This window comes from Mchenga conophoros, linkage group LG16, assembly GCF_057382185.1.
Source record: "Mchenga conophoros isolate Kocher_MC1m ecotype Shallow Benthic linkage group LG16, M_conophoros_male_GT1.1, whole genome shotgun sequence".
Classification (NCBI taxonomy): Eukaryota; Metazoa; Chordata; class Actinopteri; order Cichliformes; family Cichlidae; genus Mchenga; species Mchenga conophoros.
This window is the reverse complement of record NC_140541.1, coordinates 39,149,987-39,177,815: the sequence shown is the minus strand read 5'-3', so window position 1 is coordinate 39,177,815 and position 27,829 is coordinate 39,149,987. Positions and strand designations below refer to the sequence as shown.

At 47.3% G+C, this 27,829-nt stretch overlaps 2 protein-coding genes across 3 annotated transcripts in view; one reads left to right on the top strand and one right to left on the bottom strand.

The window, feature by feature from the left end:
* Positions 1-1,568, top strand: part of LOC146557337 (titin-like) — a 178,885-nt gene extending 177,317 nt beyond the window's left edge. Inside the window, exon 240 of the mRNA XM_085248349.1 lies at positions 212-1,568. Coding sequence (XP_085104475.1) covers positions 212-504 — 293 coding nt within the window. The 3' untranslated portion in view covers positions 505-1,568. The remainder of the gene's footprint in view (positions 1-211) is intronic.
* A 3,430-nt stretch (positions 1,569-4,998) lies between these two features.
* On the bottom strand, positions 4,999-27,637 carry LOC146557336 (bone morphogenetic protein receptor type-2-like). Of its 2 annotated transcripts, XM_085248622.1 has the most exons (19): positions 27,419-27,637; positions 26,130-26,250; positions 21,759-21,950; positions 21,464-21,664; positions 19,893-19,997; positions 18,231-18,322; positions 15,132-15,365; positions 13,639-13,753; positions 12,809-12,969; positions 12,572-12,719; positions 12,341-12,477; positions 12,066-12,202; positions 11,739-11,931; positions 11,562-11,652; positions 11,384-11,463; positions 11,202-11,303; positions 10,914-11,117; positions 9,738-10,773; positions 4,999-9,403 (listed from the first exon to the last, which is right to left on the bottom strand). In XM_085248622.1, exons 2-19 carry the CDS (start codon positions 26,185-26,187, stop codon positions 9,090-9,092), a joined length of 3,600 nt encoding a protein of 1,199 aa, XP_085104748.1. In that variant the 5' UTR covers positions 26,188-26,250; positions 27,419-27,637; the 3' UTR covers positions 4,999-9,089. The 2 variants fall into 2 exon arrangements, with proteins under 2 accessions (XP_085104748.1, XP_085104747.1); XM_085248621.1 differs by having other exon boundaries at positions 10,914-11,303.
* Between the last annotated feature and the right edge of the window lie 192 nt (positions 27,638-27,829).

The following is a 27,829-nucleotide window of genomic DNA, read 5'->3' as shown; positions in this document are numbered from 1 at the left end:
TGTGACAGCAACTGTAATGGTGAAAGCATTGTGGCATTTCTCCTTTCCTCCTCTCACTGTTATCATCAGCTTATGATTAAAATATCTGCACTGATATGTTTGCAACAACATACGAGGGAAGACAAACACATGGTCGTCACCAGCAGCCTGCTGTTCTCACACAGCCTTTGACCGTAACAGAGTCTTCATCCAACGTTCTCTTCTCTAACAGGCACGCCACCAAAGGTCGAAGCTCTTCCAGAGGATGTGTGCGCAGAGCCGGGGAAGTCTCTAACCGTAGTGGGGATGTTCTCTGGAGACCCCACACCCTCTGTCCAGTGGGTCCGCTCAGGTCGGACGCTCCCCAATGGGGATGAGCGATACCACGTGGAGAATACCACTGACCTATCCTCCCTCGTGATCTCTGCAGTGAAGGAGGCTGATGCCGGAGCGTACACCCTCAGACTGTCCAACGAGCTCGGCTCCGACTCTGCAACCGTCAACATTCGCATTCGGTCCATGTAAAAAGGAAGACAAAGTCAATTCACGTCCCCCGTTTCCCTCATCCAGAACCTCTTTATTTAGTGACGCAGCACCAATAATCCTACTTGATAAAGATCTGGATTTCTGTTCTTGTAAATATGAACTATTTTTGACATTAATTTATGCCAAACTAGACTAAAGTCTAAAGTTGTTATAAAATGTGCCATATTGGACAGTTATGACTTAGGATTTTTGACAGACGTTTCTGTGACATGTACATAATGTATATAGCCGAATTTAACGGTTATGGGAAATGTATGCATTGTTATTTATGACAATATAATATTAACTGAAACAAAAGAACAAATGTTTGAACAGGAGAAAGTTTCCGCTGGAACGAATACCCTGTGAAACCAAGAAACTAAAATCTGTGCCTCAACGGTAAGTTGAAGTCTTTAAGATTGCCTCGGCAGGTAGAGAGGTTCCCTGCTGACGTTATAAATCAGAAACAGAAGGACAACGTTTTTTATTTTATTTTATTGTTTTTTGGACGCGCTCCTGAGCGTGGGATATTACAGTTTCATATGAATTGTACCATGAGCGTAAGACCCCGAGTGCTGTTTTCATTACCCTCGTGTAAGCAGCGCAAAACGGCCTTGCGCTCAGACCGACTGTGTCGTACCACCACAATTTGATGACCGGCTCCGAGTGTGAGCGGCCTGCACTCGGAGCGTTAAGATCATTTTAATGAAGAGCGCTGCTTCTGGCGCAGGACGGCCGGCCTGGCTTTGGAAAACAGAACATCTCCTGGCCAAATAAGTGAAGAGAAAGTCAGAGCCGGCTCTTCTGTGCAGAAGCAGCGCCGTCTCTCGGAGGACAGTTAGCAACATGCTTTGTGTGTTTGAGTGTTTGTAGCTTTTAGTCGTTTCACCGTGTCAGTAGTCAGGGTTTCCTTCGTTCGCCACAGGGACTTCATGTCCCGTGAAGAGAAAGCAGTTAAGTCTCGCCCTGCACTTTGAGTTCATTGATCTGTTGATGTAGAATTGTTTCCTCCTCCTTGAGATTTGTGCATTACTGATTTAATAAAGCATGATTTCAGCACTACACACACGCTCGTCTGGATTTATTGTGTGGAGATGATGGAGCATTTTCACAGTGATCTGAGGATTTCCTCCCGATTTTCCCATTCAGATAATTATTACATTCAGGTGGATTGAAACATGATAATTCAGTGAAGTTAATGGGACTGTGCTCTATTTAATGACTTTTATATAGTTTGTTATTCAGTGGCCCGTTGCTTGTTGTTTGTCACATACAGAAAACAAACCTTCACGTCAGTGTTGTTTTATAATATTTAACTGTCAGAATAAAGTAACCCCTGGATATCAGGGCGAGTTACGAGCGGTTTACACGACCAGGACCAGACTGATGAGTCTCTGTGGGAAATATGAATGTGAATGTGGGATTAGACTAAGTCCAATTAAACAAATAACCTAATGATCTCGCCCAGGACCCCATGCCCCGGAGCCAGGCTCTGGAGGGACTGCTCAGATACACCTGCAGGAGGAGCCATACAGGTCTGATGTTCCAGTGTAGAGACGTGGACCATCACCTCTCATTTAATGGGCTAACAGTCCACCGTTAGCTTCAGCTGCACACAGCCTCTACAGGTCTTCCTCAGTGGGCCCATCTTCATCATCTGCCACAGTTCCATCCATTTCATTTGTCACTCTTTTTCTGAAGGGCCAATCCCACCTGTAAGGGGAGTTTTCTCAAAGATGTGATTGGGCCAGCTTGGTGTGAGTCTAGAGGGTCTCAAACTCGCGGCCCGTATCACCCCTACTTGTGGCCCGTACATTGACATGAAAAAATATAACGCAGTTTGATGTTTGACTTTTTTTTGTTAGGGGGGATTTGTTTGTTGTTGAGTGCAATGTTAAAATAAGTTATTTAAAAAACCCAAAAATGATTGAATATGAAGGCAACATGAGCAGAGAGCACAAACATGCTGAGGGATTGGGTGTGTTAGCTCAGTGAGAGTCACAACTAATGTGTACACTTATGTCTGCGCTTTTATTTTGTTAAATACGAACACAATGATAACAGAAGTGCTGCCAGGTGTTCATTTGGTGACTCAATGAAAGGCTTCAGTTTGTTAAGAGGGGGGTAAAAAAAAGTGTGTGTTTTTATACAATATTTGAAATGTAAAAAACCAAACATTTTAGGAAATCTTTGTGGGTGTTTACTTGTTTTGTTTTGTTTGTACTACTTGAACACTAAAGTGGCCGTCCAATGAGACGACAGTGCCATACGGCGCCAACTTAAGAAAACACCAGCAGTAGGAAAAACGCTGCAAAAGCACACAAAACACAACGGAAATAGGAAAAAACACAAGTGTTTCTGGGGAGACAATAACCCGACGGACCAGTTACAGGAACCAAAATATAGTAAGAATTGAAAGAAGTGGGGGATCTATCTGTTTTGTGAGGAAAGAAAAGATGAGAGGTAATAGTGTTAGCCTGACTATTAGCCTAAAGATCCGTCATCAGTATGATATGAATCATGATAAAACACGCCTACCGTGTTTTGGGTTCCTGCAACGGGTCCGTCGGGTTATTGTCTCCCCAGAAACACTTGTGTTTTTTCCTATTTCCATTGTGTTTTGTGTACTTTTGCAGTGTTTTTCTTATTGCTGATGTTTTTTTTAAGTTGCAGTCTGTTTGGCCTCTCAGGGCCACCGTAGTGCCAGCAGTGGCCCACAGCTTGAGAGCCCTGCTTTAGAGGAACACCTGAGCACAGGTTCAGGTGTGGACCTTTGATTAAAAGGTAAAAAGAAGCATTTAATAAGCTATCTGTTTGATTTAAATATATATATCTGCTGTTTAGATCTAATCATGATTTCTTGTATTAAATATCGTCATGTTTGTGATTTAATGTTTGTCTCACTCCTGTTGGACAGCTAACATGCTAACAGTGCTATGCTAATGCGAGCTGTCTTCTTGTAGTTGTTTGCTGACGGTCTCCATTCCCTCCGTGGTGGGTATGCAAGTGAAGAGGGAGACTACATCAAAGGACACCATGGTTTCATCTGGATCCAGGGTAAGTTTCTGGACGTTGTCGGTGGAGTTCTCGATGTGGTGTGGGATGTTCCCCACAAGAGGTGCAGGATGGTAGCAAGGTGTTTCGAGATGTTGTAAGTGGCTGAGTTTATGCTCCTGACAATGGGTCTGAGTGGGACCCCTTCCTTGTGGATCTTAGGAAGTCCATAAATGCAGGGTATGGCATCCCCTGGATAAAGTGATATGATATGTGAGGCGGTCAATGATTTTTGTCTCTTTCAAGGTCCTGAAGGCAAGCTATAACTTTCTTTTTGTAGTTGCTTGTGGGGTCTCGTTTTAAGGCTTCATAGGTATTGTTGTCACTGAGGAGAGTAGTGATCTTTGTGTGGTATGTTGAGGCGAACTGAAGAGGAGGAGCGGGACAGATGCTGCTAGGGTGAGCCAGACGTCTCTCGCGGAGTGCTTTAGTGCTGCGGGCAGGCAAGGTGTTCAAATAGGCACAACTTCTGTTTTTTTATTACTATATGATGAACTCTGCATTATTCAGCGATAAGAACAAGTAATCTGGTGTCCTGTAATCATTATGATGCTATAATTTGAGATACAATAAAAGATACAGTAAAAAAATAAGTTTTTGTACAAAGTATCGGATCAGTATCGCCGATACCACCAATATTACTTGGTATCAGATCAGAAAGGGAATCAGTGGTATCGCACATCACTAGTCTGCAGACTGACAAGCTCCGCCCACTGATACGAGCTGGCTCCCTCCGCCCACAACAAAAACATGCTTCGCTTTCCTTCTGGTGCCAACAGCCGGTCTTCTGCAATACTGACATTACACCACTGCGCTGCGCTATTGTCACGTAACTCCCGCCAAACTCCAGTAGAAAATGCCATATTTAAGATTCCCCTCCCACGCTCAAAATCTAAACACGGTGTTGAGAGCAACTTAAAAATAGGACAATTAAAAAGGCTTTTATTGGTTTCCAGTAAAGAATACAATCTAAATCAAGTAATGTGTGTTCTGTTCACCCTAAACATGCAATGAAACTATAAAACATGACACATAAAAGCTGTTTATACAGTAAAGTTTGTGTGGAAGTTTCTTTCTATTCCTTTATGTTTACTTTATTTTACTCCAAACTCTGTTTGAAGATCTTTTAAAATCCGTACCTTATAACTGAGGACACACTCTCCACTTCAGTCTGTATAAAATGTCCAGCTCCACCAAATAAAAGCCATCAGTATTTTCTTATTTTTCTCAGGTTTACATAACGCTCAGATATTAAATGTTATAAATATCAAATGATAACTCTTCTGGTCTGCAGGTGTCACTCCATAAAACCCGCTTAGAGAAATGCAGACGCACAGAAACAAATGTTTGTAAGTCACAATCATGCAGTTTCTCACACTTCAGTCACCTGCTAATGAACACCTGCTCACAGGAAGTACACATAATAAATGAAACTTGTGCACACATGGATCCTCTGCTCTTTATTTCATGATGAAGTGAAGCATGCGATACTTTATGTCTACATGGAGATACAACATGTGGGGATGGAAGCATGAAGCAGCAGCTTTAATCTGCAGCTTTGTACAGCATGCTGTGTGGGAGGTGCTGTGAGCATGTATACAGTATACACTGTGGTAGTTGGTCCCATATGAACGTACACAGAGTATTTACAGTACTGGAAGCTATCATACACACAGATGGTTATCAGGTTAAATCATCCACTCCTCCACCACGGGAGCACAGAACGTTCAAACTAACCAATGACAGAACTTCAGTCATGTGATCCATCATGCAGCAGGCTAAATGTGCTGAATATGTTCATCTAAATGTGTTTGTACAGGTGGAGAGCTTAATCTCGGAGCATTATGAGGACTACATGAGCTACAGTAAAAGACTTTAAAGGGAACCTCAGCGGCGGCACAGCGCCACATTCTCAGCATCAGCACTAGCCACGAGCTAAACGCCACGAGAACGGAGAACGTCCAGCAGTCCACAGCTTCAGTTGTTTCTGCAGGTGCTTCAGTAACAAGACCAGATCTAAATGTAAGGTTTACATCTCATACTAACTCTCACAGGCAGTATAACAGATGGACGCAACTGAAAACTGCTGCCAAAGCAGAAATGCCTTAAACCTGCACTCATTTTAAAGGCCACCAGGGGGCAACAGCTGTGGGTGCAACAAGACTTCCTGTCCTGTAGACGTCTGTCACCTCGGTAAATACTTCCCTAACGAGTTTGAGCTCCATCAATTGTTTCATGTCAAACCGAATAAAAATTTATGTTCATGTTATAATTTATTCATTTTTTTAAACTTTTGCTCAGAAATTGTTAGCCAATAAGTGAGCAGTATCAGTCCCGCCCCTTTTCTTAGGGCGGGACTGATACAGCGTGGGACATTGGTTTCAAAATGTCACACGCTGATCTAGAGGCTTCAGACATCAGCGGGCAACATCACTTCCGTCTGTTATACTGTCTGTGGTAACGATGGAGCTCAGCGCTATGCTAACATCTCCGTTGTTCTCAGAAACCATGACATCACCACTCAGACGCTGCGAGTCAGAGTTACAAACAGAAGTCACAGCATCAAAAATCATTTTACCCGTGAGGCTATCGCTCAGCTGGCAAACATCACGAGAGGAAACGCTCGATCGAGACGTTTGTGCGCCGCACAGAAATGCAGCGGGAGCTTCATAACTGTAAATTAAAATCGCAGGCAGCCTTTTTCTTGTTGGCTAGCTTTAAGCCAAAGTCCGTATACACAAACCAGTTTTATTCTACTGAAACACATCTGAGGTGCTTGTTGCTGGTTCATGTTGTCTGGAAACCTGTAATTACCACGTGTGGGCACAGGAGGCGCTGTTCAGCCAATGCTACGTCACACAGAGGTGGCGGTAACACCACAGAGACTGACGTGGTTTTCTGGACCGAAAAAAAACCTTCTTCTTCAAGCTGATAGAGCGTGTTTTCTGAAGGTTTGCTCTTTAATCGAGGCTGGAGAGAGTAAGTCTGAGCGAGTTAATGGCCTTTGTTCTCTGGAAATGATCACTAATTATTTATCTGTTGGTTAAAACCGACTCCAGAAAGCTGCTTTCACATTTGTTAATCAGGTTCAGTCAGTAAGTGTGAGAGATCTACATCTAGTCCTCCACTCGGTCAGGCTGCATGATATGACCCACACAATATACACACATCAGCATCTAAAAACAGTACAAACGGTATAAAACACAGACATAACAAAACAGATCATTTTGAAAGGCATCAATAAAAGTTAACAGTATGATCATATTTCAGCTGACTGCACTGATGCTGTAATATTGTTAGTTTGAAATGTGCTAAATGTGAATAACTTCCTGTAGTAAGTGCACATTTAAAGGAGAAGTGTCACATAAACACATATAAATGTAAAAGGTTACACGTGCATTTATAAAAAATCGAAACATTCGGAGAAACAGGAGCAAAGAGTCAGTTTGGTATAAAAAACTGAAACACAAAGCAAAGTCAAATAAAAATAAAGACAAAGAAAGCAGAGTTCTGTTTCCTTCCTGTTTCTGTAAAACTCCAGAGCCCACGTTTACATGAACTCTGCGAGGAGCACACATCAAATGGAAATCAGCAGAACATACGTGCTCAGTGCTCAATGATGAGCTGCGCCCAAGGACCGATAGGTGTGACAAACCCACGTCTTTGATGGGCGGAGCTTATTTACTTGCTGTAACGATGTAGCAGTAGTGTTTGTTAGCATATATGTTCTTTGAGAAGCACAGAGATGTTTTAGTGTGTAAAACGTGAGCACATTTGGTTTTTCTGGAACAGTCAAAAGGAAAGAGTGACGTGTAAACAGCCTACACACGGACCTCCACCCAGCTCGAAGCAGCTACACCTTTGGTCTGAAACTGAAAGGATGGACGCGTTTACTTGGAGGTGGAACAGGAAATGAGACCTAACGTGTTGTGATGAGCAGGAACAAAGTCTGAGCTGTACAGTCTGATGGCTGCTGTCCTCTTCTTCTCCTCGTTTCATCTCCTGCTCATCATTTTACAAAGCAAACAGGTGTTCCTGCTGACGTCAGTGTTGTTACCTGAGAAGGTCGTACATGGCCGAGGTTTCGCAGGTCACGTTCGCAGGTCACGTGGTTTAATAAAGTCCACGGGACGCTGGCTCGTCTTTTCTCCAGCGCTGACTGCAGCAGACCTCTGAAGGCAGTCGAGACTCTTCGGTAAAACAAAGTGCGGATAAAAAAGAATAAAGGTTGTCCAACAGTAAGGTTGTCGATCTGTTGCACATTGAACCAAACAGACCGTCAACAGGAGGCATTGTGAGCAGCTGCATAGCTAGGATTGACTGTTTCAAGCAGAAACGCCTCTTCAGATCACACCACTACTGCACAAAGACACGCCAACACCGACACGACGTCCTACATACGTCAATGTTACTGCTAAAATTGCACCAGGTATCCTTTATAAGGTCTGTCCCTAAATAAATTTCATTGTTAAAGTGCATAAAGATATGACTGCTGTTTTGATAACATCACCTCTGGTCATTCAGACTACCTGCACTACCAGCCCAGAGGTGCATGAACCTTTCTACCAAAACAGGGAAGTTCTTAAGTCTGTGCTGGGTTCAGGCCTCAGCCAGCATCGAGCTCTCAGAGGGGACGACCCCTGATCCACGTCAGACCCAAACAGTCACTGCTAGTCCTGTTCAACGTCCTGCAGCAGCAGCACAAACGCTTATAAGTGAAAGAAGATGATGCTGAGTGCATTCAGATCCCTCTGTGGGACAGGACACAGCAGGAAAACAAGCCTAAAGAACTCAAAGGGAATGTCTCACTCAGACCTACGACGAGCTCTCGGCCATGCCCTTCAGCAGCCGGCCACATCCTACTCACAACAGGAAACATGAGGGAAGACCTCCACCCACACTGGCAGTCACAGCTGGAGACACTTCAGTCCTACGACAGGGTCAGTGACACACCTGCAGAGATAAAGAGGCGACAGACTGTAGGTACACTCAGATTTTTGAGCCGGGAGTGAGTCTGTGGAGCTGGAAGCTTCTTTCATTTGGACACCAAATGAGATCTCTAGGCTCGCAGCTACAACTAGTCCTTCGAAGCCTGAAAGTATTCTGGAAAGGAATTCCTTCAATATCCAATGGAGATTCCTGTAGATCAAGCCCACCCCCTACAAACAGCTGACTACACCCACCAGCCACAGAAGAATCATTTGGCCTCATCACCAACACCACCACTGTTTGGTCGTCACAGGTAACCTGATCTAGGAAACGTGTCAGAGGTCAGCTGATCACAGGACAGGTCCTGTCCATGAACAAACACATACTAGAAATTTAAATTCTGTCATTTGATGAAAAGTTCCTGCTGAGGGACGGATTTTGCATCCAGCTCCGAGTCGGCTCTGCAGGGTTTGGTTCTGGTTTGGAGCTGCGGGGGCCACACAGGTATCAGCTACCGACTCGTTTATCCACAACAAAAGAAGAGGAAGACAAAGAGCAAGAAAATTAATGAGATCTTAAAGAAAAGCAAACTTCGGATCACTTTAGAAGCAGGTTATCCCGTCGGGCTCAGAGGTGGTGGTCGCCGTGGCGCCGCCTCCAACCAAAAAGACCGCAATGCTGGATTTGGACTGGTTTAATTTAGGCATGCCGACACTTCCTGCTCTACAAACACCGGATGAGAACTGGTTCTGGCTGCTACTGGCGTCAAACTCGAAGTCCGGGTCAAGAGCCGTATCTGTGGAAACCACCCAGGAGGCCGGACGCCATTTTTTCAGGGTGTATGGAGTCTTGACCCGACGCTTGATTTTCTCCCCTGAGGCGCTCAGACTGCCGTTATCCACCACCAAAGCATCATCTGAGGAGAAGAAAGTGTTACAGATGTGAGGAGTTTGCACTGTTTTTGCATCTTTGTGGAGCTGCAGAGGTCACCCATGCTGCAGATCCCTCACAGAAAACCTGGAGTTCAAGCCTTCGACTGATCTGACTGAGCCCTGACACGCTGATAATGACGGCTGTACTGTACTGAGTTTTAGAGACAGATCACTGTAATCAGTTTGTCTCTGATGACCTGGTTACGTCGTGGTACACGGTGTAATCAGCTACAGACTGTCCAGCTCGAGCCAGTTTTGAAAAACTGGAACCTGCAGCTTATAAGTTTGTTTAAAAGTTCAAGAACAAACATGACTCACCTGAGGAGGTGCAGGGAGAGGACAGGTCCAGGGAACAGGGCCGCTCAGGTCTCCTGGCTTTGGTCTGTCCCACCTGGGATCGCATCAGACCTGCTGTCTGTGGCTCTAAAGCTGAACTTTGGAGACCTGCAAGTTGTGGACCTGAAGCTTCTGCAGGAGCTGTGGTGTCTGAAACTTCAGATCCCAAAGCTTCGAGGGTTTGCTCCTCTGGAGACGAAGCTCCTGGAGTTCCTGGTGATGAAGGTTTCTGAAGGAGGATTAATGCTTCTGTTGGGGCGTCGGGTCCTGGTGAGGCCTGGCTTACTGAAGCTTTTGTTAAGTCAGAATCTTTGCAGCCTCGGGGCAAAGCAGCGGTGACACAACGCACTGGGTGACCTTTTGAGTTTTGGGCACATCTGGGGGTCGACGTGGTTTCAGAGTCTTCCTGGAAACACAGACCTGTATCCACACCTTCGCTTTGACTGTGGGTGGTGGGAGGGGCCTGCAGTGAGAGGGCTTTGCTGGATGAAAGGAGACCAGAAGGAGCAGAAAGTTGAACCTTCTGCTCCAGGTCAGAAGTTGGGGGAGGGTCAGCTGATGAAGCCAGGGCTAGCCGGTTGTTGTTGTTGTTGGAGTTCGAGCCTCGGCCCGATAAGATGCTTCCAGCGCGGCTGTGACGATGATGAGCAGGAGGAGGGGCTTCGCTCTCAGCAGGAAGCTGCTCTCTGCTCAGCAGAGGTTCATGTTCATCAGGACTGAAGTTGAGGAGATTCAAACGGCTGTCTTCTCCTCCCCTCACCCCTCCATCCATGGTCCCCTCCTCGTCCTCCGTCTGCGGCCCCGCCGGATTGGTTCGACCTCCGCCTATCACACCGTTCGTCACCAGGGTGGGGACGCCTGCGCTGTGACTGCTGCCGGCCGTTGTGATAGGCTGGACCTCTCTTCCAGCTGCAGCACTGCTTCTCACGTTTGTGCTGTTAGTAACCGTGGTTACCAGGTGTGGTTCTGCAGCCATAGCAACCATCACTGTGTTCATCTTGGCAACACCTGTTTCCACCTGGAACATGAAGCATTTTGGATTAGTGACACAGTTGGCCCGCCTGATACAGCTTCAGCTCAGCTGGTGAAACACCGAGTCGAGTCACGGCGAAGCTGTCTGAGGATCAGCTGGAGAACCCGGTCACATCTAAGCCCTACCTGTCGGTGGTTGGACTTGAACTTCCCCAGCTTCAGCCGTGACGAGGTGAAGCCGCTCTCCTTGACTTTGGGCAGCAGATGGAGACTGGTGGGCCTCTGAGGCAGATTCTGCTGTTTGGGGAGTGGGTGGATGGAGGAAGGAGGGCTATCTACACCTCTAACAGCCCGCAGGCCACTATGAGAGGTGGATGGTGAGCTGTTCACCTGGAACAAAAGCAACAAGCATGAGCGTCTGATACGTTCATTCATCGGCAGCCACGCGCTGTACAGGCCCTCAGCTGTGTGTACCTGATGGTGCAGCACGTCGGTGGGTTGTGATTCGGAGCCAAACTGCTTCTGTGAGTGCTCCATCAGGTTTTCATCAGAACTCTCCCTCAGGTTCTTATCGACCTGCAGACACAGATGTTGGCAGATGTTAGTGTGTCGGGATGGAGGCCACTGAAACTGAAGAAAGACTTCAAGGTTAAAACCTCTCTGGGGTCGAGCTTTGTGGCCTCCAGGTCTTCTTCTGTGAGATGCAGGCAGACTGGGACACTGGGCACGGCGCCACCTGGAGGACGGCGGGAGCAGAAACATGTGAGGTCACAGCTGTGCTCGCTGCTTTAATGAGGTGTTTGGGTTCATGTCGGGGGCGTGGCTGTTTGTTACCTGTGTGCTGATTTTCAGAGATGGTGCAGAGTAAGGTGGGCGGGGTCAGGATGGTGGTGGTGGACACGCTGCTGTCTGTGGACAGCCGAGCCTGACGGACAGACGGACACATAGCGATGAGACGCGTCCACGGTAACGGTTCGTTCAGGTGTGCTTTAATGGCGGCCGAGCTCCTACCTGCGCCTGCTGCCGTTCGTAGTTGATGGAGTTCCTGTTCTTCTCGCCGCCTTCTGCCCCATTCACAGTCGTTTTGATGAATGATGCCTGGTGGTCATCTCCCTGGAGATTTCTGACCACGCCCACATGAAGATCCTCAATGAAGGGGGAGGCGGAGCCACCGTGAGGAGGCCACCGGCCATGAGACAGATTCCTGAGTGACAGACAGGAAGGCATGAAATCCAGACTTCCTGTCTCTCAGTTTTACACTGTGCATTTACTGTGATACAGTACCACAGGTATCGTGTGTACTCGTGGTACTGTGTGTACCTGTGGTACTGTGTGTACCTGTGGTTGTGTGCTGCAGTGTGTGTACTCAGCAGTGTGAGTTCATAGAGCCTCTCCTCTGCACACTGAGCGGTGAGCCGAGCCTCAGCGTCCTGATCCCAGCAGTCCTCCATCGTGTCCTTCAGCGAGCGCAGTAACTAAAGTACACAGAGTGAGAGACACGCTGGGATTACTCTACATCCAAAATACTTTTGGGAATTACCCTTTGAACCTTTGTCTAACTTCAAAGGTTCAGGCTGTGGAGCAATCTGACCACATCAAACTGAAAGACGGACCAGGCTGTTCTCCTTCCAGGCCTCGGGGAACCTGGGTCTGTGTTTCTCTCTGACCACCAGGCTCTGCATGTCCTCGAAGCTCGGATGATTCCCGAGCTCGGCCTGGAACGCCAGCTGGTACTCTGGCACCGCTTCCCCTGAGCGAGCAGTGAACACAAACACGCTGTCAGCTGAGGTGGTGCTACTTTACTGTGTGTAAGCAGACGGTGTGCAGGTGAGCGCGCTGCGTACCTGGGAACAGGTCGGAGCACCTCCTGAAGCTCTCCCAGTACAGCAGACCCAGAGCGTAGACGTCCACCTGCTTCAGCGCCGACTCGCAGTCTCTGAGGTTTAGAGCTCCGCCCAGAACCTCCGGAGACATGTAGCGCACTGTCCCCACCTGCACACAAACACACCATCCATCAGCTCCGCCCTCTGCTCATTCCTCACCTGCACATCAGATCAGAGCGAACGTTTATGAACTTTGACCTCAGATATGGCCATGGTGTCGTCGTCTCCGGGGCGACAGGGCCGGGGTCCCGTCAGTCTCATGGACAGGCCGAAGTCGGCGAGGACGCAGGACAGATCGGCCCGGACCAGGACGTTCCTGCTGGTCAGGTCTCTGTGGGCGACGGCCGGTTTGTGCTGGTCTGAGACAGTCGGGTACACGTGTTTGTTGTTGTTTACAATCGACCAGGTAAACAAACATATCAGCAGGAAAGAAAAGCACAAACAGGAAGAAACAAAGACAGCAACGTGCAGACGTTTCACAGCAACGCAGCCGGACGATGACGGCATTCACGTCATGAAGCTGCCGATGAAGCCAAGAAGGCGTTCTGTTTCCTCCGACACACGTTCAGCGATGGAAACATGAAAGAATGACAAACTGAGCCTTTTAATGTTTTTACTGTTAAAGAGAAAAATAATTTCATCAGAAACATCATCCTTTCTTTTCATGTGACAACGACATATATTACGTTCATAAACAGCTGGCCGTTATCCACCAGAGCCTCTGCTGTCAGAGAAATAATCCTCCAACCTCAAAATCAGCACCATTCATCCCAATATTTAGATATTTATTATTCCAGTATTCCATTTATGTCATTTGTTCTCTAAACAAACAAACTAAAGCAGCAGACTGGGTCTGTTCCAGCCAGCAGGGGGAGACACAGCACCTGTTTCCAGATGCTCCTCACACGGACCAATCCGCTGCTGAAAATAGACCCTGAGAGCGGCACCGTTTCTTCCTGTCTGTGTGATCAAAGCCTGCGATGAAGAAACAAGGATGACTCTGCACGAGCGACACGAGGTCGTCTTACCTCCTCGGTGCAGCTCAGTGTGCAGGAAGGCGAGGCCTCTGGTCACGCCGTGAGTCATCCTGCAGCAGGTCAGCCAGTCCACAGTGTGGAGAGACAGGTAGTGAGACAGGCAGCCCTGCAACACACACACACACACACACACACACACACACACACACACACACACAGTTTGACCCTTAAATGCAGCTTTGTCTGATCTTTTTGACACTACAGGAAGTTCCTGCAGCATGAATGGTGCGTGTTGTACACTACACTGCCAAAAGCATTTGCTGCCTTCGCACACATGACCAGAAGTTCATGAAGTCATTACTAGTTAACGTTAAACGCTGGCTCGTTGGCTGATTTGAGGCCTTAGTTTTCACCGGAGCTACAGTATCCAGAGTCGTACGTAGTGAGGAGGTAAAGTTATTAACACGATAATCGACCTCTGTTGGAGCAGCGTTCAGATAGCTGCTCTGTGTTGGTACCGTTTATTTTTAATATCCATTTCTTACTTATTTATTTGTTGATCTTGGCAGTTCCATATATTCACTCTGTAACTGGATACGATGAAAGTTAAAGTGGCGACTTCATGGTTGATGTTCAGCCTTAAGATGAACCGTGTGTGTGTGTGTGTGTGTGTGTGTGTGTGTGTGTGTGTGTGTAAGCGCAGACACTTAAACAAGTAATTACTGTCTGAGGGCTGCAGAGGAATGCAGAAACCCACCAGACCAGACATCACTGCATCTGTGTGTGTCTGTTTGTGTGTGAGATACAGACTGATAACAAGAGTCTGAACATGTTTTCACATGTTGGGAAACTTTCTGAGCCCTGATGATGTCAGAAAGGTGCAGATTGTAAAAATGATGTGAGGTCATCTGAAGCGTGTTTCAGGTTCAAGAGACGAAACAGTAAAGTCTGCTCGCCTGGAAGGGAAGAAATCAATCTGAAGACTGACGGAGGTTTGGAAGCTGATCTGTGTGTGTGTGTGTGTGTGTGTGTGTGTGTGTGTGTGTGTGTGTGTGTGTGTGTGTGTGTGAGATCAGAGGCTCCAGACAGGAAGAGGGTGTGAAGGCGCCGTCTTCCAGCACAATAACAGACTAATGGAGAGCAGAGGTGAAGGCTGACAGCTGCACTGTGAGACTGTGTGAAGGCGCTGCTGGCGCCCCCACAGGCTGCAGACCCCATTACACCACAGGGTGACGGTAGACAAGCTGAATGTGTGAGGTTTGCCCCGAGGGGGCGCTAGAGGCATGAACGTGGCGGGTCAGGAGAGCTCAGACAGCAGGCGCAGTCAGACGTGGTCCAAACACACCTGAGGCTCAGCCAGGTCATCTGACCAATGGCTGAGCCTCAGCAGTCAGACTCACTCTGAGTGGGCTCGGCCTGTCATGCCTGCTTTGGGCCAGATCTGCTCCCCTGACCACCACCGGAGGACTGGGCTCTCTCAGTCCTCCGGTGGGTCCACGGGGACCCGCCGTGACCGAGCTTCAGACCTGCTGTGATGAACTCACGTGTGGGTAGTACTCCATGATGATCAGAAACTCAGGGCGTCCGTCTGCCGTCGTCCTCTCGTTCGCGGTCAGGAAGCGGGCGATGTTGTCGTGCTGCTGCAGCAGCGGCACGCAGTAGATGGAGCGCTCGTTGACGTAGTTCTGTCGGTTAGCTGAGCCGAAGAGTTTGGCAGCCACGCAGCGCTCGTTAAGAGAACCGCGAAACACTGCGCCGTAACGGCCTCGACCAATCAGCTGCCAGGACAGAGGATAGAAACAGGAAAGTGAGCTGTGGCGTTCCTCAGGGATCAATCTGAGGTTGAACCTCTAACCTTTGTATCATTATGATTGGTCTGTTTTTAATGGCCCCGCCTCTTCCCTTAAAGGAACAGTGCAACAAAGGGGTCAGAGGTTACAGGTAGGGCTGCTCGATTATGGCAAAAATGATAATCACGATTATTTTCACTGAAATTGAGATCTCGATTATTTGACGATATTTATTTAACCCTTTAAGACCCATAGAACCAAGTCCGCCAGAGCTTATATTATTTTTTTACATGCTGTAGTGTCATTGGGAGCATTTCAAGTTGCTATACATCAATACAACTGTTATAGCCCATATTTTAATAATATGTATGCATTAAGTCCATAGTAACTACATTAATTGCAAAAAAGTGCAATAAACTACAAAAAACAAATTGAAAATCGTTTTTGGTTTGTTTACATATATTTCTACTTGGAGAAATTTGAGAGGTTTATCCCTCAAAACTTTAAATACAATAAAGTTGCAAAAAATAGTTTACAACAACAGGAAACTTATTTTGAGTGTCTTCATAGTTTTATTTTGGAGATACACCAATTTTTATATACTGCAGGAAAAACAAAAAAACAATCCTATGATGCAAATTTGCAAAGAAAACAGCAGGTGCATCAAAATAAACTATTTCCAGCAGTGCAATTCGAGTTCTAAGCATCCCAGCAACTATTCAGAAAAGTATAGAGTCAAACATGACTTATAAAAACACCAGTATAGGCTTTTAAGGCCTACAAGTAAAAAACTGCATTTTCCGCAAAAATGACATCACTTCCGGTTTCGGGCAGGAAATGACGTACATGCGATAGTTCGCGTTGACGTCTTGTTCAATGTGGGAAGTGTTACGAACAGCTGATCGGATCGGCAAAGCGTGTTTCTGGAATATTATGTTTTTGTTCCTGCAAGCGCTTTTTATGCAATTTTTGCAAAACTTCATGTGGAAGGAAACCGTGGCCGAGGACAAGCTGATGGCATCAGATGTAAGTACAACTCCTCCGGTTTCATATGCAAAACAAATTATTGTGCTAGCTTACACGGTTCCGGTTCTACAGGGATTTAAAAATAGTTACGCAAAACGGAGCGTGCCTCTGCCCGGCTTTAAAGGGTTAACAATTACAATGTGTTGAATAATGACTTTGAAAAATAATAATAAATAGTGCAAATACTGATAACAGTGCAAATGTTTGCAATATAAGAAACAAATGAAAAATGTAAACATCTATGTTTAGTGAACTTTGCAGTGTTGCTCTGGTGCAGCTACGACACCGTAGCAAAGTTTACACACTGTGTCTACTTGATCCACGTCTGACCGAACCCATAATGTTTCCACTAGGGCTGCCACGATTAGTCGACTAGTCACGATTAGTCGACTAGTCACGATTACGTCGACTATCAAAATCGTCGACGACTGATTTAATAGTCGACGCGTCGTTTGAAGCTTTGTAAGATCCTGAAAGACGCAGGAATAAGTAGCAGGATTTAAGAGTGTAATAACGGACTGAAACAGAAGATGGCAGCACTGCATGTACAAGGATGCCAGCTGCCGTTAAACCCCGAAGAAGAAGCTGTGTCCCAGAATTCATAGCGCGGCCCAGCCCAGTTTCCAACAATGGCGGCAGCTAGTTAGTTTTAATGTTACTCTTATTATTCTTTCTGGGTCACAAAATAAACGTTTAACATATTTTCAGGCGAGAATGTAGCTGTGTAAACCTCAAATATCTGCTCAGTTTATCAGGACACCACATATTTTCAAAAGCGCTCCGACGTTTTCGGAGACATCTGTTACCCACTAGCTCGATAGCTAGCCGGGGGCTAGGCTAACTAGAGCCGTGAGAACACCGGACTCCCCGCAAATTGTTTTCAAACCCACCGCCGTCTTTCGCGACTCAGGTTAAACATGATATATAAGTCACTTAGATAACTTAAAATGTTATTGTTTGGCTTTTTTTTAGTATTTTATTTGTTCCTGAGTAAATCAGTTTGTCTGAGATTAAAGTTATAGTTTTTACACAGCTGAATAAACCTCAAGCAGACAGCTGATTATCAGAAGTGTGAGATGCTCCAGAATATACTCCGGTGTCCTGTTATATTTTAGATAGCAAGGAGTTTATTAAACTTCACCGAAACAATCTGCAAACTTCATTAAAATTTAATAAACTATCATCTTGTCTTTATTTTTAGTTAGCACCTTAAACACTTAAAGCTGTAAGCTAATGATAGTTATATAAGAGCAGATGCTGCTGGTGCAATAAGCTGTACGTTTTACTCCAATGGATGATGATCTGATTAGTCGACTAATCGCATAAATAATCGGTGACTAGTCGACTATCAAAATAATCGTTTGTGGCAGCCCTAGTTTCCACACCACTGAAGTTTTTTTACCTCTTTTCAACCAACGGCAGTCACTCTCCTCTCCATATAACTTCTGCTGAGCTTTCCGAGCTTCCCTCGGGTCCTCTTATTGTTGTGACGAGTGTTCGAAATGCAGAGAGGTGCGTTCGATTTGCCACACGGAGCAGCGCGAGAGTAAAGCACGAGGGAGGGGCTAATAATCGGCTCAGTCATTTTTAATGATCGTTGAAAGCCCAGATCGTAATCGAGATTAAAATTTGATTAATTGAGCAGCCCTAGTTACAAGATGGTCAGTTTGTGATGGCGTTGTCTTGCTGCTGTTGTTCACCGACTGACCAGTATTATCCAAATAAACCTGTGCAGCTGCTGCAGGGTGTGTGTGTGTGTGTGTGTGTGTGTGTGTGTGTGTGTGTGTGTGTGTGTGTGTGTGTGTGTGTGTGTGTGTGTGTGTGTACCTCCAGCAGTTTCAGGTTGTCGAGGTCGATGGAGGACTCTGCGTTCGCCGCCTCCATCACATCCACAGCAGACAGACTGTGTTTCTGCTTCCCTGCACAAACACACACAGCTGATCACATGACCTCAGTCTGGCGAGGACCAACATGGCTGCCGGACAGCAGCCAGGTCAGAAGTGAGTTAACATTGATTTTTATGTATTTGTTATAATTAGTGTCAAAATCAAAGCACAGATGTCACTGCAGCTCATATCACGCGACTAATTTCACGTGTAATGTCGGAGGTCGTCAGATGGGCGAGTTTCCTTTGATTACAAAAACCACAGTTGTGAGCCAGCGCCACCTCCCGAGGACTTCAGACCTCCACACACTAAAACAAATCAGCTGATCGCTCAGAAGGCACTTCCTGTTTACAGCGACTGTTTAAAAAGAGCACAGGATGTTCAGGCTATTGTGCTCTAAAGATTACTCCGAGACGACAAACCTCCGCCCAGCTGGAAAATTCCCTCCACATGTCGTAAGAACTTAAGTTCGGACCTCTCAGAGTGTCTGACCCTCACTGTGTGTGGTTTGCTGAGAAACGTCGTGTCACATGGTCTCTTCCTTCAGTGTGTTTCAGGTCAGATCCAGCTGTGAGCCTGTGAGCAGCTCCGCTAACGTTTTCATGCAGATCCATCGATCCTGCTTTAATCTGAAAAACTCATCACAGGACTTCCTCATTTGTTTCTTCACAAAACACTAAACTGTGTGCATGTGTGTGTGTAGGTGTGTATATACGTGTGTGTGTGTAGGTGTGTATATACGTGTGTGTGTGTAGGTGTGTATATACGTGTGTGTGTGTAGGTGTGTATATACGTGTGTGTGTGTAGGTGTGTATATACGTGTGTGTGTGTAGGTGTGTATATACGTGTGTGTGTGTAGGTGTGTATATACGTGTGTGTGTAGATGTGTATATACGTGTGTGTGCGTAGATGTGTATATACGTGTGTGTGTGTAGATGTGTATATACGTGTGTGTGTGTAGGTGTGTATATACGTGTGTGTGTGTAGATGTGTATATACGTGTGTGTGTGTAGATGTGTATATACGTGTGTGTGTGTGTGTGTGTAGGTGTGTATATACGTGTGTGTGTGTGTAGATGTGTATATACGTGTGTGTGTGTAGATGTGTATATACGTGTGTGTGTGTAGATGTGTATATACGTGTGTGTGTGTAGATGTGTATATACGTGTGTGTGTGTGTGTGTGTGTGTAGATGTGTATATACGTGTGTGTGTGTAGATGTGTATATACGTGTGTGTGTGTGTGTGTGTGTGTGTAGATGTGTATATACGTGTGTGTGTAGATGTGTATATACGTGTGTGTGTGTAGATGTGTATATACGTGTGTGTGTAGATGTGTATATACGTGTGTGTGTGTGTGTGTGTGTGTGTGTAGATGTGTATATACGTGTGTGTGTGTGTGTGTGTGTGTAGATGTGTATATACGTGTGTGTGTGTAGATGTGTATATACGTGTGTGTGTAGATGTGTATATACGTGTGTGTGTGTAGATGTGTATATACGTGTGTGTGTGTGTGTAGATGTGTATATACGTGTGTGTGTGTAGATGTGTATATACGTGTGTGTGTGTGTAGATGTGTATATACGTGTGTGTGTGCGTACGTACGTTTTATTATGCGGTATCCCAGGAACAGCGCCACAATGAGGATGGCTGCTATGGCGATGGTTACCAGGGCGATGAGCACCGTCACCTCTGGCTTCAGCCGGTGATCTGAGGGGTTATGATGTCATCATCACATCAGTGCGACACACATGTTTGTACTTCTGTCTTTGTGAGGACCTGCGCTACTCTGTGTAACCTGCGCTCTGAGGTCAGTTTGACAAAGAGGGACCGGTCTGCAGGTCAGACTGAGGGGCTCATACAGATCAGACCTCAGACCAGCTGTCAGTGACGCTCGTCCACCGCACCAGCAACCAAGAGGACAGAAAGCTGTGGCTCATTAAATCATTAAGTGTGTTACTGTAGGGTCTACCTTACCATAAAACACACCTTGAGGCGTCACTCAAGTTCAACTTTCACTCAGACCGTCTAAACTTGGATCCAGTGTTTGGGAACTGCAGACATTTTCACCAGAGATGGCACCAGACCACTTTTTATGTCCGATACCGATATCATACATTTGGATATCTGACATAGACATCCAGAGTTTAAAGCAGTGCAAATAAATGCAAACACGTTTTCATGACACTCGTCTTCATCAGGATCAAAGCTGGGACAGAAAATCGAGACCCGCCCCTGCACAGCTACCAGCTGTCAGCTACACAGAAAGGATCCTGGTGTTATTTGTCTCTCAGAAACAGTTCAGAACTTCATCTGCATGTTTCCTCTCACCACATATCCAAACCATCATGACCAGCAGCTGTATGCATACATGAACCCTCTTGATTTTTCCAGGAAGGATCCAGAATTTCAGTGCACCTCCCGAAAATCTCCCGGAGCCATTCTCCTGAATTTCTCCCAATTTTCCACCCGGAAAACAAAATTGAAAAACCATATCCCAGAATTCATAGCGCGGCCCAGCCAATTCCAGTTTCCAACAATGGCGGCAGCTACTTAGTTTTAATATTACAGTTATTAATCTTTCTGGGTTGAAAAATCAAACTTTTAACATATTTTCAGGCGAGAATGTGTAAATTATCTGAGCCGGCGAGAACAGCGAACTCCCGGCACATCGCTTTCAACCCCCCCGCGGTCTTTGGCTAGTTATCGAAGTCCACTCAGATAACTGTTTGTCTTTTTTCAGTGTTGAATTTGTTCCTGAGTAAATCAGTGGATGGATGGATCGGGTTACATTTTTAATTTCTCCCGATATCCAGTAATTTAGGTCAGGACCGATACTGTATATGGGATCGGTCCATCTCTAAGTTTTACATACAGCTGCTGTTCCTCGACACGTCCTGGTGAACGAAGCAGAGAGAGGAAAGTGTTTTCTAAAACAGAACGGCGTGTGCTCTGTCTCACAGGGCGTTTGGTGCTAATGATGATGCTAATGATGGCTAACAGGAAGTTAGCCTCCAACAAACAGCAGCGTCATAGTGAAATAGAATAAATAGAAGCTTTATCTTTTGTCTCTTCTTGCTGCTGCTCAGTGGAGGCGTTGCTAACGGTTACACTGCTGGGTCACATGATGAGTTATTATGGAGCGGGGACCACTGATTGGTGTCAGTGCTTCTCACCTGTCTGTTCCGCCTGGCCGTCCGTCCTCATTGGTTTCAGAGCGGGTGTGTCGGCGGTGGGCGGGGCCTCTGTGTAGTTGGCATTGCAGAGGTCGTGGCTGCAGCAGCAGAAGCGATAGCTGCCTTTCTGCGTGGAGGACGGCTTCTCTGTTACCAGGATACAGCGGTCGGCTTGACACTCGTGCAGGTGAGTCCAACAGCCTGAAAGCAAACCGAGGCCAAACTGTAACCAGATACAGTAGAAGAACGCAACAGAGGTCAAAGGTCAGGGAGTAACAAACCCCGATGAGCTCACCTTGGGTCAGCAGGTGCATTTCTCCATCTGCTTTTTTTTCCCACAATCCATAGCAGCGGGAGCCGTGGCTGCAGCGGATCGTGCCGTTTTCCAGCACCACTCCTGGCTGCTCATTGGCAGGAAGAGGCTCCACCCCCTGGGGGTTACTGGTGAAAGCACACAGTCTGTCCTCAGCATCACTGGACTGCAGACCTGAAAACACAGAGACTCACCTGTCAGCTAACAGACTGTATATTAAAGAGGGTCAAACCCTGCTCTCTGTCTGAGCTCAGTGACCTTTGACCCGTTTCAGGTCTGACTGAACAAAACAGGAAGTTTAGTTTGGAACTGATGGTCAGAGTCACAGAGGAACAGGAAGTGTTCTTGTCCCCGCACTGTGTGACGCGTCCACAGCTAGACTGACCTCTGACCTCAGCCTTCACAGAGATCGAGCTGTGAGGCCGTGAAGCTGCAGCCAAGCCTCACATAAACACTTCTGACAGTTACTGTCCTCCATCATCGTCGCCTCAGAGCGAGCGGCGAGCAGTGACGGAGGTCAGAAACGATCTTTGTTCTTGTTTGTCTCGGGTTGTTTGTGGTTGGAGGTTGGGCTCGGTGACATCATTACACGGATCTCTGTGATTGGCGTCCACGTCAGCCTGAAGGAAAACTCTGACAGCAACAAATTAACATGCAGTGTGGCGCTCCGAGAGCGCAGCGGGAACGTCGGAGCGGCGTTCTCGCCTCGGGCCGCTCAGCCGCCTTTACAACAAAAACCATTAATGTGATGTCCCAGCAGCTCGTCTACACGCATCCCATCAGCCCACGCGCAGCTTCAGACGCCGCAGCGACCGAGGAACGCTGGAAGGAAGCGAGAATCTGAAAACCAGCAAAGTTTGATATTTAAACGGTGATGTTTGCTCGCTCGTGCTGTCAAAGCTACAGCTGAAGAAGCCCGAGGCTCAACAAGAACACGGGTGAGAAAAATCACGTCCACAAACACCGAGGTCAGCTCCCGCTGTCCGCCTCATCGTCGTCAGGTCATCAGTCGGGGGTCGCGCAGGGTGACGGCGGTCTCGGGGATCGAGTCATCACTGAGACACGAAGCACGTCGCTTTGTTTTTAATATCAGTCTGATTAATGATTAGGACCTGGTGTAATGTGAGAGTGCAGCAGCCGCAGGCATCATCATCATCATCTGGGCTGGACTCTGAATCACGGACACTTTACTAACCCCAGAGGGAAACTGAGTCGTCATAGCAACAAACATGACAGACCACAAAGCCCTCGTATGAAGTGCAGAGACAGACGACATCAGAGGACATCAGAGGACATCAGAGGACAGCAGCACTCACACTGATGTCTCTGCTACAGGTATCATCACTGTTTGCTACAGGAGGTGTGACAGCAGCAGCGGGGACGCCGTCCTGTGCCGCTCGCCGTGACATCAGAGAACTGCTGGAGGTACGGCAGAGTTCCTGCTGATGTCACAACGCTCGCCGGGCCGCTGAGCAAAGCCTGGTCACACAAACACACCTGTGTACCTGAAACCTGAGCTTCTGGCTCTTTCTGATTGGACGCAGGTGTTTCCAGGGTGATGGATTAACGCGCTCACACAGCTGGACTGTTGTCATTTCCAGATGTTGTGTGTCTGTATTTTTACATCAAACTTAAGCCCAGAAATAAAACTTTTAACTGTTTCTTTTGTCATGCTTCATAAGACAGCTCGTGTCTCGGGTTGCCGTGGCAACAGCAGCGGCTGCTCAGCCCACGCGTCTTTTGAACAACGACAACAGAGAATCGCCTGGACGCACATCTGGATGTTTCTGTGTTCAAGAAGAAAGTCAAACGTTTGCACACAGCGAGAGCAGGATCTGAGTGTGTGTGTGTGTGTGTGTGTGTGTGTGTGCGTGCGTGTGCGCGTGTGTGTGTGTGTGAGTGTGTGTGTGTGCGTGCGCGCGTGTGCGTGTGAGTGTGTGTGTGTGCGTGCGCGCGTGCGTGCATGCGTGCGTGTGTGCGTGTGTGTGCGTGCGTGTGTGTGTGTTATTTTGGTTTACATGTGAATGAGGAGCTGCATTCCTGAGCGGAGTCTGCCGTCTCCACCCGGGCGGAGTGGAGCCAGCACAGCGCTGTGTTTAGTCTGCACCGAACACACTCACAGCCGGAGGAAGGTGTGTGCGTGTGAGTCTGTATGTGTGTAGCCTTATCAACCACATTGCAGCACAAACACAGAGCACGCTCAGACTGCCTGACGACAGCGTGTGTGTGTCTGTGTGTGTGTGTGTGTCTGTGTGTGTGTGTATATGTGTGTGTGTCTGTGGATGAACAGTCATGAAGTGAGAATGCAGGAATGTGAACACACAACAGGGCGGCTTCAAGGCCACACACACTGCTTTCCTGCATCACTGAGCCTGTGTGGATGCTTCCTGCCCGGCGGGGCGACAACAGCTCGCCATCAGCTGTTGAAGGCCGACAGTGAACTCTGTGTGGAGCATCACAGTCACTCGTCTGTCACTCACGCCGTCCTTCACTCACGTCTTCGGTCTCGGTCCACAAACTGAGAAACATGCACGCTTTCACAGTTAAGCTGAACTTTGACCCTTTGGTCATAAAATGAGGTCAGTAAATAATTGTACCTGATCTGAGATCAGTGAGGAACCCTGTGCTATCACAGATCACTGAGTAGGTCAGACACACCGTTCATGTGTGTGTTACTGAGAACAACGTACCCAGGCTCCACCCGCTGCTCCTCCACCCTCACACTCAGTCCTCTCCTGTCCTTATACACATGACTCCACCCAATCCACTCCACCTGTGGTTGGACTAAGCTTATAGACCTGACCTGTCAGGGAGGGGCTCTGCTCCAACCTGACACTGCAGTAAAACCAAGGAGATGGTTACTGACTACAGGAGGGGCGGAGTCTCCATCAAGATTGTCTTCAAACACACCACCTCTGGTTAAAGAGCCATCAGAGGCCACAGGAATCACACCCACACAGTCGGGCACGCTCGCTGCTCAACGGCACACGGGCAGCCTGCTCAGCAGCCTCCACCCTCTCAGAGGACATCTGGACAGCAGATGTGTGACATCATCACTGTGTGTTTGTAGCATCATCAGCTTCAGCTCAGTCCCGCCCTAAATGTTCATCACGAATCCTTATTTACTCTCACTGACTTTTATCAAATGTTTTTGTCTCACTGACAATAACCATTATTATTATTGTCATTATTATCATATCCAGCTGCTCATGGCGTTATGTTTGTGCCGCTATTCTGAGCGCACGTGTTGCATTCTGAGGAGAAATTTATTTTGAGCGAAGAAAAGCTGAATTTGAGTGAACAAAATTCAAACTGTATTTCAGTGTTTGCTGTTATCCACGCGCACACACACACACACACACACACACACCACCAGCCCCTCTCGCTCAGGTTTTGTATTTGCGCTCACTCGCAATGTGTCGCTCGCGCTCTCAACATTTCTGCCCGTGCGCGTTCAACTCTTTCTCTACACCGTTATATTTGTGCCACAAAACCAGCCAATCACAGACTTGGTTGCAGAAAAAAATCTGATTGTCTGTTTTGGTCTCCAATCAGCTCGAAATGACGAAATGCAATATCCCAGAATGCATTTGGTCCATTTGGGAGATGCCTGTTACCCACCAGCTGACCGCATAGCTGGACTGGACTGATGATTTTTCATTTTTATGTTTGTTTGTCTTTGTAACGGTATAAACAATGAAAGGTGGTGGATTAGCCGGTGGATTAGCCAATCATGATCAACTCTGGGCTGGACCAATTACAACACATCCGTGTTGAGAGGAAAAGCAAAGCGATTAGTCCCGGACTTCAGCTACAATGAAAAAGACACAAAGCTGAAGTTATTCTGTCTTTGCTTCCTCTTCTCCTCTCTCAGAAATGTTGAGAGCGCGAGCAACACATTGCGAGCGAGCGCAAATACACAAACTGAGCGCGAGGGGCTGTTCTGTGTGTGAGGATAACAGCAAACACTGAAACACAGTTTTTGCACGCAGGAATGATTTTTGTTCACTCAAATTCAGCTTTTCTTCGCTCAAAATTAATTTCTCCTAAAATGCAACACTTGCACCTGCAAATTTTTTTACGTGCGCTCAGAATAGCGGCACAAAAATAACGCCATATCTGCTGACCCCTCCCTGCTGACATCATCAAGCACAGCTGAGGTCGTCCACCGTCATCAGGCAGCTACAGGAAGTGAGGTGATGATGTCACAGCGTTTAAAATCTCACTTCCTCTGCTGTCCTGATTGAAACGTCAGAATGATGTAATGCTGACAGAGAAGTTCAGAAACAGGAGACCCGCAGCTGCCCCCCCCCTCTCCCCCCCAGCCTAAACGATGATGTGTTTGATACTGACCGGTGACAGCAGGCAGCAGCAGCACACACAGGCACACCTTCAGCGCCGGGGACGCCATGTTGGATCCACCTCACAGGGCGACGGGCATCACTGATCCTGGGCTCGCTGCACCCCTCCCCCGCTGAAACACAGACAGGAGCTCGGTTTGTTCTCGGCAGACGAGACGCACACTCATCCATCACACACTCCACCTCTCTCCTCCAGCTCGCTCCGACAGCAGCACCATCCTGCAGCTCTGACAACTGATTGGTTGTGAGAGTTGCACAGAGACACACACACAGACACACACGCGCACACACACTCACACGCACACAGACACACACACACACAGACACACACGCGCACACACACACACACACACACACACACCTCCAGGACATCATCACAGTCTCTGGTGTCCGTGTTCACTTAAACAGTCCGTTAATATCTTTTTATTGTTCTGTAAAAAACTTTATTCATAATTTCACATGTACACTCATCTGCCTCTTCATTAGGTACACCAGCTCATTAACACAAATATCTAATCAGCCAATCACAGAGCAGCAGACATGTCCTGCTGAGGTCAGAGGTCAAACGCTTTCAGACTGACAGTTTGGAGTAAACATGACAGCACGGCTCCACCAGGCTGCTGCTGTGACACTGTGGGGTTAAACTGGTTCACCTCACGGTCACAGATCTCAGGTGGTGGAGTGGGAGATGTCATCTGGGAGCAACAGCTGTGTGATGATGTCATAACATTTCCAACAGCTTCCTGAATCTGAGCCACAGAATTAGAGCAGCTCTGAAGGAGAAAGGCTCCGCCCTACAGCGAGCCAGGTGTACCTAATGAAGTGGCACATGAGTGAGCGCAGCAGCTTTATCATTCATACAAAAACCTGCAGGAGATGTTCCACAGTGCACACACACACACGCACACACACGCACACACACACACACACACACACACACACACATCTGTAACATCTGCATCAGCTCACAGTCAACCACACACTGAGCTGTGTGTGTGCGTGTGTGTGTGGCAGGTCATGACAGGTGCGTTATACACGCATCATGAAGGTCACACACACGGCATATATACCATCACGTCATACAGAGGTCACGTGGCCGCCGCTGTACATCACCTGTATGTTTGTCCGCAGGTACGTTTAACGGCGCTTTTACAGCTGAGACTGGAGGGGAGTGGCGCGCGCACACACACGCTCTCTCTCTTACGCACACACACACACACACGCACGCACACACACACACACGCACATACACAGCGGTCGGTCAGATAAAACGGTTCTTACCGGTGACGGAGGCTGGCTCGGCTCTGCGGGAGGAGACGAGGCCGTCTGTCTGTGTTCGGTTCCGGCTCGGCTCTGTTCGGCTCGGTCCGGTTCGGACTGTGATCTCGGGTGTCTGTCCGGGTGCAGCCGCAGTTTGTGCCGCAGAAGGCGAAAATCCGCAGAGACGAAGCTGCGCTCAGTTTTCCTGCGGCCTCAACCAGACTGTCAAACTAAAACACACACCCGAAACATCCGGTCACAGCCTTCAAAATAAAAGCACCGACATCTCCCAGTACAAACCAGGTGGTCTGACATTAACACTAACTAAATTTAACAGATATAATCATCAGATTCAAACTCTGCTTCATGCTTATACTTATATGAAATAAATACGACCTCTATTTTCAGTCTAACCTCCACTAAATCAGAAAA

Bases quoted from the DNA above. Each gene is read 5' to 3' on its own strand.
- LOC146557336 (XM_085248621.1), bottom strand. From the start codon at position 26,187: ATGGCGTCCCCGGCGCTGAAGGTGTGCCTGTGTGTGCTGCTGCTGCCT. The intron at 15,366-18,230 runs GTACACACACAC...CTGTCCTGGCAG, and splicing joins ACAACCTGAAACTGCTGGAG to CTGATTGGTCGAGGCCGTTA. The intron at 13,754-15,131 runs GTGAGTTCATCA...TGTGTGTTGCAG, and splicing joins TCATGGAGTACTACCCACAC to GGCTGCCTGTCTCACTACCT.